The 12,272-nt window shown below is 42.1% G+C and overlaps 1 protein-coding gene across 1 annotated transcript; it reads left to right on the top strand.

Annotated features, from left to right (window-relative positions):
• Positions 1-2,607: 2,607 nt before the first annotated feature.
• Positions 2,608-11,582, top strand: SMNDC1 (survival motor neuron domain containing 1). The gene is made up of 6 exons (XM_084290609.1): positions 2,608-2,690; positions 2,850-2,969; positions 6,233-6,375; positions 8,057-8,218; positions 8,931-9,084; positions 9,787-11,582. Exons 2-6 carry the CDS (start codon positions 2,850-2,852, stop codon positions 9,922-9,924), a joined length of 717 nt encoding a protein of 238 aa, XP_084146735.1. The 5' UTR covers positions 2,608-2,690; the 3' UTR covers positions 9,925-11,582.
• The last annotated feature ends 690 nt before the right edge of the window (positions 11,583-12,272 follow it).

Genomic DNA, 12,272 nt, shown 5'->3' with positions numbered 1-12,272 from the left:
CAGGCGCCTTTTCTTCCTCTTACGAAGTTAGGGAAACAAATTGGATGGCGTTTGTGCTGAAGGATGATCTTAAGTTCACTTGTCTTAATTTGGCAATAAACTGCATGGAAGTTCTACGCATCATAGATGATAAGACGCAATGCTCAAATTCCTTCTTGTAAGAGCATCAGTTGCTTTGTAATAACAATCTAACTGTGGTACAACTGCACTCTGTAAATTAATATTGCTCAGTTCTGTGAATACCCTGCAATACCAAATGACAATGAATACACAGCTCATAAAAAGGGATTATGAAGACAGAGAGCCCTCCTGGTAGCTCCTCCACTGCCCACGTATAAGATGCAAATACTGGCTGAAGTTAGAAACATCCAGATATGGCAGAACCATACCTGAACTTGCTTTGATCTCCTCACATACACAGAACCAACAAATCTTAACAATTGGATAGCATCATTTTAAGTAGCAAGAGGTCCGGCTTAGATTGTTTCTCCTCAATGTAGTATAAAAGATGTTTTGTCAAGCATAGAAAAAAAAAAAAAAAAAAGAAGATAAATACATTTTTAAGGTTGCAGTTAATGAGAATTTCCAATTTATAGGAGTTAAAGATAAGTGGTTTCAAGAGTGTTTTACTATACGTAGTAGCATGCACTTGAATGATATCATGTGAAGAAATGCCTTCTAAAAAGGCCTTACCCTGATTTGAAGAAACCAAGAGAAAAAAAAATAAATCGCGTCTTCTTTGCCTTTGTAGTCATTTCCAAAAATGTTATTCATCTTCATTTATTGAATTTTCTAAAATTCTTCAGTGCACCGTTAGCTTTCAGTCAACTGGACTTCTCTATGCTTTTACATTTCAAGTACTCCATATTGTTTTCCCTTCAGATTATTTACTTGTTGAAATCAAGTCATTCCCAATTTTCCTTTAGCAGATAAACAGGTTGGGTATTTCAGCCTTTCACTGAGAGAAAGGCATTTTCTCTAGCCGCTCAGCAACTTGATGGACCCTTTTAGAAGTCTGCAGATCGCACAGAACTCCAGACTCTAGAACCATATATATTATTGCAGTATTAATTTTCAACAAAACCTATAAAATTAAAATAATCTCCTTACTTTTGCTCAGGCGAGCACAAACATTTTCTTCCTTTGCTACAACATTGCCTTTGGAGGGATCTGTACACCCACACGCCTTCTCAGTCCTTCTCTGTCACTTCATTTCCACAGATACACACTGGACTTCTTGTTCCAGGAGGCAAAGCTAGTGTTAAGTGCAACAATGTGCATTTTAACTCACAGCTGTGCTCACAGTCATTAAGATTGCTTTGAATGAACAAATTTGCAGGTTTGTTTTCAACAGTCACTGATTTGCTCACAAAGTTGTATCAGAAAATGCTTTTATATCTATTTCCAGGTTAATAAAAATACTGAAAAGGTGCTAGTTAGTATCTTTGTTGCTGCTTGTAAACGTGGTCCCATCAATCAGCCTGTGAACAGTGTCCAGTAACTTCTGTATTTCAATTATCAAACCTTATGCCAAGACTAGCCAGAAGCCTGGTTTACCCTCCACAAGGATATCCTCTGAGGACATAAATTAGGCACTTCAGAGTACAGTAGATGCATTTCCCCCTTGTACATAAACAAACCCAAACGGAGCCCAAGTAAGTCATCTTCCTGCGAAGCACTGCACGCTGCCTGCCGCGTGGGACAGGATGTTTGCTGGAGACACCAATCCTGGTGATATTAAAAACACTTTGGGCACCTGCTTAATTTGAGTGGCTCATGGGCTCGACATCACATCGGTCACATCACATTTCTGCCTTTTTTCTTCCTGCTCTGGGCTTGAGCGGTCTGCTAATTTTTCCTTTCCCCTTCCCTCCCTTGGCGTAGGACCAAACACAGAACCATTAGGGTTGGAGAAGCCCTTCAGGATCGCCTGGCCATGACCCCAAGCACCACATCCAGCCTTTCGCTGTGCACCCCCAGGGACGGTGACCCCCCGCCTCCCTGGGCAACCCATCCCAGTGCCTGGCTGCTCTTTCTGAGCAGAAACTGCCTCATTTCCAACCTGAACCTCCCCTGGCACCACTCGAGGCCATTCCCTCTGCTCCTATCACCGGCTACCTGTGAGCAGGGGCCGACCCCAGCCCCCCCCCCCCCCCCCCCGTCAGGGCAGCGAGCTCTGCCCTGAGCCCCCCCTGCCCCACACCAAACACCCCCAGCCCCTCCCCACAGGACCCGTTCCCCAGCCCCTAACACCAGGGGGTCACTCCTCAGACTATACAGCACCAAGATTCACGCCAATAACCACTGCACACACACAATCAGAACAAAGCAGCGTTTATTAGGGACAAACAGGGGGACGCGGAGCACGCCACAGCCCCACACGCAGCAACCATGGCGGCCCCGAAATGGCGGCCGCCGCTCTGCGCATGCGCACCCCCACCACCTGCGCACCCCCCGCCCCTCCCCTTCCTTCTCCTTCCCTCGCGCGGCACCGCTCACCCTCCCCCGCCACGTGACCTAACCCTCCGGGCGCGCTCCGCCAATCAGCGCCGCGCAGCGCCCGCACGTGATTGGCGGGGGAGCTCCCGCGAGCTCCGTTCTCCGCGCGGTTCCACTTCCGCTTCCGGTTCCGGCCCGGCACTCGGACGCGGAGGCGGCGGCGGCGGCCTCGGCCCCCCCGGCACGGCGAGGTGAGGTGAGGGGGGGGGGGTAGGGCCTGGGCCTGGGCCTGGGCCTCGGCCTCGCGGGGAGGCCTCGGGGGTGCTGGGGCCGGGAGCGGCCCCCAGTGGTTCGCGGCCGGGCCCTGCCGCTAACGTTTGTTCCTCCCCCGTTGGGCCCCTGCCCCGCAGATGTCGGAGGACCTGGCCAAGCAGCTGGCCAGCTACAAGGCGCAGCTGCAGCAGGTGGAGGCCGCGCTGTCGGGGAACGCGGAGAACGAGGACCTGCTGAAGCTGAAGAAGGACTTGCAGGTGAGGGCGGCGGCACCGGCTGGCTCGGCGGGGGGCGGTGCCACGGATAAAATGCGTTCCCCGTCGCTTCGCTGCTTCGTTTTACCCATAACATCACGTAATTGTAGCGTTAGGTGGGGGGAGAGCACCAACAAAGTTTGACCTAGTTACAGTCTGTGCTGCACGTTGCCCAAAAACACTCAGGGTTTTACATGGCAAACTTTTTTTTTTTGCTGGAAACCCCAGCTAGGGAAGGGTGAAAGGTATACCAGCGCTGTCACTGCTAGCTTTGTTTGCTTTTTTAAAAAAAAAATATCAGAAAGATTAAACATAACTACTCACTTTTTTGTGGGGGTGGTATATAATAGTAAATTATATAGTAACAGTAAATTAAAGAAATGGAAAAACCTCAGCTTGAGAGGCATATAATTCCTTAGATGAAATTATGCATTTGTTAAAGGGCACCGTTACTTCTTGTCACTTTTACTATGCTGAATCCTAATGGGTGGGCTCAACCTGCTGCCTTTCCACTTAGCTTGGAGTTTTCAAATCATCAATCCAGAATCTGTTCCTTCGTTACCTGCATTTGCAGTGATGCAAATTTTAGAGTATTTCAGTTTTTCTTATACATCTAAGGACCCATTGTGAAAGGGAAAAAAACGCCCTTAATTTGCTCCCTGTAGTTTTTTAAATGTTTGCCCATACTGCATTCCAGAGAGGTCAAAAACATTTCTGGTCCTTAGGCTGCTGTTCAGTGACAGGAAAACCACCACAGAATGTTAAACTGATAAGTGGTCTTTAAATTCTTGGGTATCTAAAGAGATGTTGGCATGTGAGTGAGCAGCAGTACCACTGAAAACTCACACGAGAGTGCAAGATGCTGCCTCGTTTCTGTTGTGCATTGCTCTAGCTCTCAAATTTTAAAATACATACAACTGTGCAGTGTGAAATTCAGTAACTGCTATTCCTGATGGAAATAACAGCAATAAAACAAAACTTCAACCAGAACACAAGGAGTGCCTCAAATCGGCGACCTTTAGAGTTCCTTTTAAATTGTGAAGGCTTTGTGCCCGCAGGACACTTTATAGATCATTGTAATGTCCTTCGTTGTACGCTGTTAAAAGCATGTGTATATTTTTATATTTTTAAAATGCGCAGCAAAACCCTTATGGGACGATATTTCTGATACCAACACGACCTTGGCTTTGATGTGCAGAGATCGTTGATGTGAAAGGAATACTTGCAACCTTTTTTGTACAAGCTTTCTGCACAGAATGGGGAAGATGTTTACGCTTTCATCCCCAAAAGGTTTGCTATCCATATGTTCCACCTTGCCAATGACAGACAATGTTTTGCAGCCCTAATATATCACCGAAACAATTGTAGAAATAGTCAGGGCACTAAGGCATTCAACCTAAGTAGCCTTTTTTTGTTCAACAAAAATGTTACTATGTAATTGAAACATCTTTTCACATCATAAATAGGGATGTGCTACTGTGTTTTGTATACTTTGCTTATTCCTGAGTAACAAAATTAAAACAAATATTGCAGGAAACTTAGCTTTTTACCTTTTGTTTCACTGAAGCACTTCTTAGGGCGCTGTCCATGCAGCCAAGGGCCACACTTCACCCTTTGCATGCAGAGGAATTGACGGCAGCTGTCATCCCCTGCAGTTAGGGACGGCATCCACAGGGTGTTGCGTGCTAGAGTATCAAGATCTCTCTGGGTTTTAGAGACCAGGTGGTGAGGAGAAATCCTGAGAAGCTCTTAACTAGTGTTCCTGCAGGTCACACTTTGTGTCACGGGGCCATGGCAGCAAGCCCTGTTGTTCAGCTCAGTTGTTCTACTTGATAAGCTGCTGCAGGAGTCTCTGCTGTCAGGAAACTTTCTTTGAATAAACTGTTCCCTTAGAGACTGTGTTAGAAATTGCATTGCAACTCACGAGATAGCTCTATCTTGTGTGCTTAGCACTGTGTTTGTGGATATCGAATGAAAGCTTTTTGGTTTTCTTGTTTATTACCTGAGCTGGTCTTTTTAAGCCCACAGCTGCAGCGGGATGTGAAGCTGTGAGGAACGTTCAGGCTTTACAGAGCCTCAGTTGAATGTTGTTTGTCTGTAACTCCTTTAAATTAAATATTTCCTGCTAATTAGGAGGGTGACAGTGGCTCATACTGAGATACTCTTAAGAACTGAAGGTTATTTTTTTTTTGTGAACTTCAGAGTTGCCTGGTGTTACACAAAAAGTTTGAATGTTTTAGGTGCCGGCTCCTAAGTCTTTTATTTTTAATTCTAGACAAAATCAGTGGTACTGATCTTGGTGAATAAGAACCTAATATGGGCAGGAAGTTGAGGAGGGTCGCATGCTCCTGTCTGTGAATGAATAATATTTAAAGGAAATGGAGAAATTTGTTAAATACTTAAAAGCATGTTTCTCTTGTTATTTGCCTCCCTGGATTAGCAGGGGAAGTCCTGGCCTGAAATCTTGAGGTCATGGATTTGCAGAAAAGTGAATGTTTAAATTAAAGTTACTTAAGGAAATCAATTTCCTAAGAATGCAGCTGAATGCTTTCTAGAAAAGAGAGGGCTTTACTGAGTGGCAGTCTTGGAAGACACTGGCACTGAGCATGTTAGTTTAGACAATGCAGGTATTTGAGGAAGCACTTTTCAGTTCATTCAAACTTAAAGATGTTGCATTATACTTGCAGCAGTTGTCTGTTTATAGGTTACTTCCTATAAAATAGCGAGTCTCTGCACAGAAGAGATGGAAGTAACTGCTGGCTAGATAGAGAATAGAAGCATTACATACCTGACTTTCTGACTGTCTTAGAGCACTGTCCTGCTGATTACTTGCTCTGCCACTCGTGTGCTTTTTGGGCAGTAACCAACATCCCATGCAGCCACCTGTACAAAGAGCCACACCACTGATTTGTCTTAATTTTACTTCGCCTTGAGGCTGTCTAGCTGTGTCTTTATGCCTATGGATACGCAATTCCCCTAGAAATAAATCCTATAAAAATAGAAAGGGCAACTTTTTGGAAATTTTGTGGAAGGCATGGGGAACTTAACAGGGAGGACCATGGATCTTCTTATCTACATTGGCAATAAGTGAATTTAGTTAAATTATTTTTTTTTTTTTTTTAAAAAAAGCACCCCTCCTTGTTCCACTACATCAGCTATGAGTTTATCTCAGTAACTTCAGAAAAACAGAGCTGCAAGCTTGGGGTAAAAAAATCATGGTAAGAATTTTAAGATATTATTCGGTGTCTTATTTTTTTCTTTTATAGGAAGTCATAGAATTAACCAAAGATCTCCTTTCGACACAACCTTCAGAAACTCTTGCAAGTTCTGACAGTTCTGCTTCTGCTCTGCCCAGCCACTCCTGGAAGGTTGGGGACAGATGTATGGCAATATGGAGTGAAGATGGACAGTAAGTGTAGAAAACTTCTCTAACCATTACGTGAAATAGTTCAATGGTAAGAGACTTTCATTCAGCTTGTACTGCCCTAGGGCGACTAAAAAGCAAAAAGAAACTAGGAAGGAAATACAATATTAGCTATCGTCATACTCCCCTTATTAAAGGTCAGTATATTATGTATAAAGAAAAGAGCTGTGGGGTCATTTTCTAGAAATGCCCTGTTTGTCACTAACCTTGTAAAAGTAGAGCACCTTTGGTAAATTACCATTTGTTAAGGTAATAAATGGCAGACTTCCATGGATTAATCTTAGGGCAGCATTTCATAAAAGTTATATTAAATAATATTATATTAATATTATCATAATAATTGATCACTATCAAGAAAAATGCTTGTATCTCAATTTATGTCAATAATGGGAAATTAATTTTTAACTGGAAATATTTTTTGACTATGAAATAACTGGCTATGTAATGTATTAATTGACCTTTGGAATGTAGTCTCCACTGCATTAGCCTTTGAAGTTCTGGGAACCAATTTAGTTCATTCTGACTCCTTAATTTTTAAAATAAATATTCTATAATTAGGAATGTGTTTTTCTTTTTTTTTTTTTAATGTTTGTATTAACCACACATTTTGTTGTAACTGTTAATACATCAGGTAGGAAACAAACCTAACGATTAACAGTTCTTCTGTCACAGATTTTTTTTTAATAATTAAAATGCCTTTACTTTAAGAATTTTAAAAACTAAGTTACACTGTGTGTGTTTGGTCACCACTGGGGCACTCTTCTTGCTCTGATACTGGGTTAGAGGATCAGAGCTCAGGGAAGAATGTGCTGGAGCGTCCACTGAAGTGGCAGGTGTTTGGGCAGCTCTGCATGCCAGTATTGGACGTCATTTGTATGACTGTCAGTTTGCAGTTTGGGTTTCCCTGTATGCAAGGTACTAACACTTAGCTCAGCTTAAGGAGTTGGCCCACTAAAATTATACAGAATTATACGTAGAAGTATCCTTTTGCTCTGAATCCAGACTCAAATTGTTTTAATGTTCTTGGGAACGCGTCACGCTTTCTCTCCTCTTTCCCACCGTGAGGTCAATTTGATCAACTAATACAGTTCATGTGCATAAATTCAAAATGGACTGATTTCTGTTAAAATTTCAAAACTGCAATTTCAATTAAGAAAACTTGTAAATATTGAAGAGGAAATAGTTTTGAATGCCTGAGTTTGTTTTTTTAATTCTTTTTTATATGGAGGAGACCAGAACCAAACCTTTGCTGCCATGAGCTGACAGTTCCTGAAACTTCCCACTGAATTCCCTGAAAGCTGGGTTCTATGGGTGCTGGATCTTACTGGGGCTTTTTTCAGTCCCATGACCTGCCACTAGAAACAACTAGAAACAAAATCAGAATTTCTGATTAGATTGCCCACACATTAATCATTAGTCTTGCTAACTGTGAGACCATTGCTTCTCCCTGCCAAAGGTCAAATACAACCGAGCCCAGTCCTTGTACTTGTGTCCTTTTGACCTTAAGAAGGTGATCCCTCGGTTTGATTTGGGTATTGTCCCTGAGAAGGAAGGCTGATATTTGCAAGTTTTTTACTTAATGCCATTAGCTGGCTGACAGTGTAGGTGTTGAAGGGCTGAGTATTAAACCTTTACTCACATGCTTACAGCCATGATATCTTTACAGGTGTTATGAAGCTGAGATTGAAGAAATAGATGAGGAGAATGGAACAGCTGCAGTCACTTTTGCTGGATATGGCAATGCTGAAGTTACACCGCTGTTCAACCTCAAGCCTGTGGAAGAGGGAAGAAAAGCAAAAGAGGACAGTGGCAACAAACCTATGTCCAAGTAAGTAATACAGGCACAGGTCTGGAAGCTATTTTTTTTTTTTTTTTCACCCTCACAGCTAAGAAAATTGGCTGATGAAATAGAATCTTGTAGAATTTTTGTGTTTGGTATCTTCACATATTTGTGATGAAGGATTGTAAATGAGTCTGGCATATAATGTTTGCCAGATGCTTGTGGCTTGTATTGTGTGTTATGTATCCTGGTAAGATAACATGTTGTGCTCAGATCATGCTATTTATTGCAAGATACCAAGTATCTAAGTGGTAGACGAAAAAAAGGTGGTACGTTTTGGTTGCCAGCAGAGAGCCTGCAGTTTTCAGCCCAGCTCCACAACAGGCTGCTCTCAGATGTATAACATGGCACACAACTGAGTGCACTTACCAGTACAAAGGACTTGTGCTCCTGCCCCTATCCCTGTGCTGGGATAGCTGTGTTGACCCCATCACTGGGGAAAGGAGCTTTAATTATAAATACAAATTTATCCAAAATACACAAAGGAGCAATGCAATGCTTAAGCATGGAAAGATTGATTAAAAAAAATATCTCCTCCCTCCCCCTATGAAGTAGAGAATATGTACATTGTTTACGTCATTTACTTACTGAAAAATTGTTTATGTGCCTCTCTTACAGAGGTTGTAGTTTCTTACAGGATACTCTATAAGTCCCAAGCAAAAGGCACAAACATAGTATGTATTTTTTCCCTTTCTTCCAGAAAAGAGATGATAGCCCAGCAACGCGAGTATAAAAAGAAAAAAGCTTTGAAAAAAGCTCAGAGAATTAAAGAACTTGAACAGGAACGAGAGGACCAGAAAGTCAAGTGGCAACAGTTCAACAACAGAGCATATTCTAAAAACAAAAAAGGCCAGGTTTGTTCACACTTTGTCTGTATGCGAATAGTAACAGGCTATAGAATTCTGTGCATAACTGGGGGGAGAGGCGGCAGTGTTTTTTAAAGGTAACTTCACCTGTGGCATTTCCAAGTGTGCAGTTCAGTATTTTATATACTTTCAAAGCCTTTTCAAAGCCTGGTTTTGCACTTGGAGAACTGGGTAACCACCCTCAGTTGCAAGGCACCATTTGTTGGAGTTAAGCTTCTGAGGCCTGTCTAAACCACCAAGCCCGACTTCTTCTTGTCTTTATGATGTGCCAGGCACAGCACTAAGTAACTGCCATGGGCTAGTAAGCATGCTGCAAAAAAAGTTAACATCTTAAAGCTTTGCTTAGTTTTTATCATTGCTGGACCAGGAAGAGCTGGACATCGTGCTTCAGTCTCCCTTGTGAGCAATTAACACAGATTATCTGGTGAGGACGGTGACTTGTATTCGTTGTTGGTTTGACCTAGGCCAACAAAGTGCAAAAATCACGTCCAGTACACGCCAGCCAGGAAGCTCCCAGCTGTTGTCTCATCTGCTTACAATGTGCCACAGATGAGCCAACCTTTTTGAAAGCATGCTTGCCTGTAGAGTAAGGAGTTGAGGATTCTGAAAGACTTCAAATGGTAATATTTCTGCATTTTTAGAAGCAAGTCAGACATTATTCAGAAAGGGTGTTTTCTGTTTTGTTTGCAGGTGAAGAGGAGTATTTTTGCTTCTCCAGAGAGCGTAACCGGCAAGGTTGGAGTTGGAACATGTGGAATTGCAGACAAACCTATGACACAGTATCAAGATACCTCTAAATATAATGTCAGGCATTTGATGCCTCAGTAACAGGGGAAAAAGGTGGAACTTCATCTCTGCAGGGCTTTACACTTATCTTTTTACCATTATATTTTTCTAAAAGTAAATTATTTGTTGGCACATAGAAAGTAGTCCATTTTGTCACCATCACTTTGGCTTCAGCTGATACGAGCCTTAAATTTCCAACTATTGATTTGATTTCCCCTAATCATTGACCTTTTGTAGCTGCATTAAAACACATTCTGCAGGTAAATGCTTTCATGCGCTGCTGCAACCTGTTACACAGAAAGCAGTAGTTCTCTGGAAGCTTGATCTCCAGAATCCTCCATTCGTAGTGGTGGTAAAGTTTTCTTTTCTTTTTTTTCCTGTCCTTCAGAAAAGTGGTGGTATAAAAATGGCACCGTAACAGCCTCCCTCATTTCTGTAGTCACAGTGCTGTCTGCTGGGCTCAGTGACAAGCCCAGCATTACAGAGCTGCTGCAGCGCTGTAGAGAGAGCCAGGCTCCATCGTAGCTTTTAAGTCGCATGGAATTGCTAAGGAAGGTCTGAATTGCTCCCTTACAAATCCAGTGAGGATCGATTTGTACAGCTGTGACTGAGGGCAGAACAGGGCCGATACATTCTTTATTACTGAGTACTATTCATGTGCTAGAAACAATAAATCTGACTTTAATTCCAGCCTAAATTTCCTGTACTGAAAGTTAAGTAGAGGAGATTTTTTTTTTTTTTTAAATACTCATCAAATTGTAACAGGAAGTTACTGAAACGTAACCAGAAAACTATAGGAAAAGGTGTTTAGACTGCAGTTTCAAGAATGGAACTGTACTTAAAGCGTGCCCCAGGGATTAGCGGTGAGAGAACTCTAGATGGTTGTGCTTTGGAAATGAATCATCACCTCCCCTCCCGTAGTTCTTAGAAACTAAAAGGTTCGATGGTCACAGACCTTGAACACACAGCAACACCTTGTGTCTGGGCTGCCTCCATCTAGAAGAGTAGAACTGAAGCATAGCAGGTATGAGTGCCTAGATCCCTCGTAGTTGTGAGTGAGTGAAGGTTAGTCTCAAGTTTCTGTCCGTAAATAACTGACTGGCCCTAGTGTTCATTGTAACTTCAGCTGTATTACAGTGCTGCTGAGCCCCTTCAATTTTATTCAGGAAACCACGTGTAAAAGCTCTTGCTTTTTTTTTTTTTTGTATCTTATGTGATTTGCTTTCCTCTGTTATTTGTCTCTCACTTACGGTAGTGGTGCCATCTCTGAATCCGTAATGTGGTTAAAGAAGTTAATGGGTAGCCCTGTATACAATGTAGATATTATTTTTGTAAAATCTAGGGCTGAGTTAATGGACAAGAGTACATCAGCCGTTTCCCCATTAATTAATTAAAGGGTGTGTCTTGTCCATTAACCCTGACCATTATTTCCCTGTATATTATGTTAATGTAGCTCATTTTGTAATTTGTTACCTAGATCAGGTCACGTCAGCAATTGTTGATGCACTGATTGGTGGAACTGTCCATCAGTTACCTGAGTCACAACTCAAGCTAAACTCTACAACTGGTAGTTTAGAATCCATACATAGAAAAAAGTTTTCCCTATAATGGGAGAAGGTGATTTTTATGAATACAAAGTGTGTTAATTTCAGTTTTGTATGTTTAACTTTTATTAAATAAAGTGTTTAAAATCTGCTGGATATATTTGACAAAGTGGACGTACGTAAGTGTGGCATGGGCACAGCAAATGAGCAGGATGGAGGCAAGTACAGAAGCTGCTGATGTTACATAGGGATGGAAAAAATGGGATATACTGAATATGATACTCAAAAGTGACTCGAGTATGTCGCTGTCAGTACACATTCAGTTCCTCATCTTCACTGCTAGCGTGTGTGGGGGGGAGTAAGAGTTTTTCTAGGCAAAAGAAAACTAAGAGTAAAATACTTTGAGAGAAGACCCCTCAGCTTTTTAGAGAGGGAGTTTTTACTGCAGCCTACAACCTATATCTATGTCTCTGCAATGACAGCGGTGATAGTTCTGCCATGCTGACAGCTACTTGAGGAAAGTCACCTGTTACCTTTTACAGATGGCTTTGACAGGGATTCTGTATCACTTTCTCTATGCAAAATGAGCATCTTTGTAAGGTTACAACAAAAAAAGCACTAAAATAGATAGAGCTGGGTTTCTCAGAAAGCCACATCAGCCTTCCCTTAACTCTATCTGATCGGTTTTCTATTTTAAGAACAGTTTTAGGGAAAGACTTAGACCATATAATAACATACTTTGGCTTGCTCATCTTTTGATGCAGTAAGTATAACAACTAGTCTATCACTGGACTGTTCACTAGTTCTGAAACAAACCTGAGGTTACAGCAAGTCACCAGAATGCTG

Source organism: Netta rufina (genome assembly GCF_964035555.1).
Source record: "Netta rufina genome assembly, chromosome: 7".
NCBI lineage: Eukaryota > Metazoa > Chordata > Aves > Anseriformes > Anatidae > Netta > Netta rufina.
This window is presented reverse-complemented; position numbering and strand designations above follow the sequence as displayed.

What these genes read in the sequence shown, in the direction of transcription:
- SMNDC1 (XM_084290609.1), top strand. Translation starts at nt 2,850, where the DNA reads ATGTCGGAGGACCTGGCCAAGCAGCTGGCCAGCTACAAGGCGCAGCTG. An exon ending in AGCTGAAGAAGGACTTGCAG is followed by an intron (nt 2,970 to 6,232) that starts GTGAGGGCGGCG and finishes TTTCTTTTATAG; the next exon opens with GAAGTCATAGAATTAACCAA. An exon ending in CTAAAAACAAAAAAGGCCAG is followed by an intron (nt 9,085 to 9,786) that starts GTTTGTTCACAC and finishes TTTTGTTTGCAG; the next exon opens with GTGAAGAGGAGTATTTTTGC.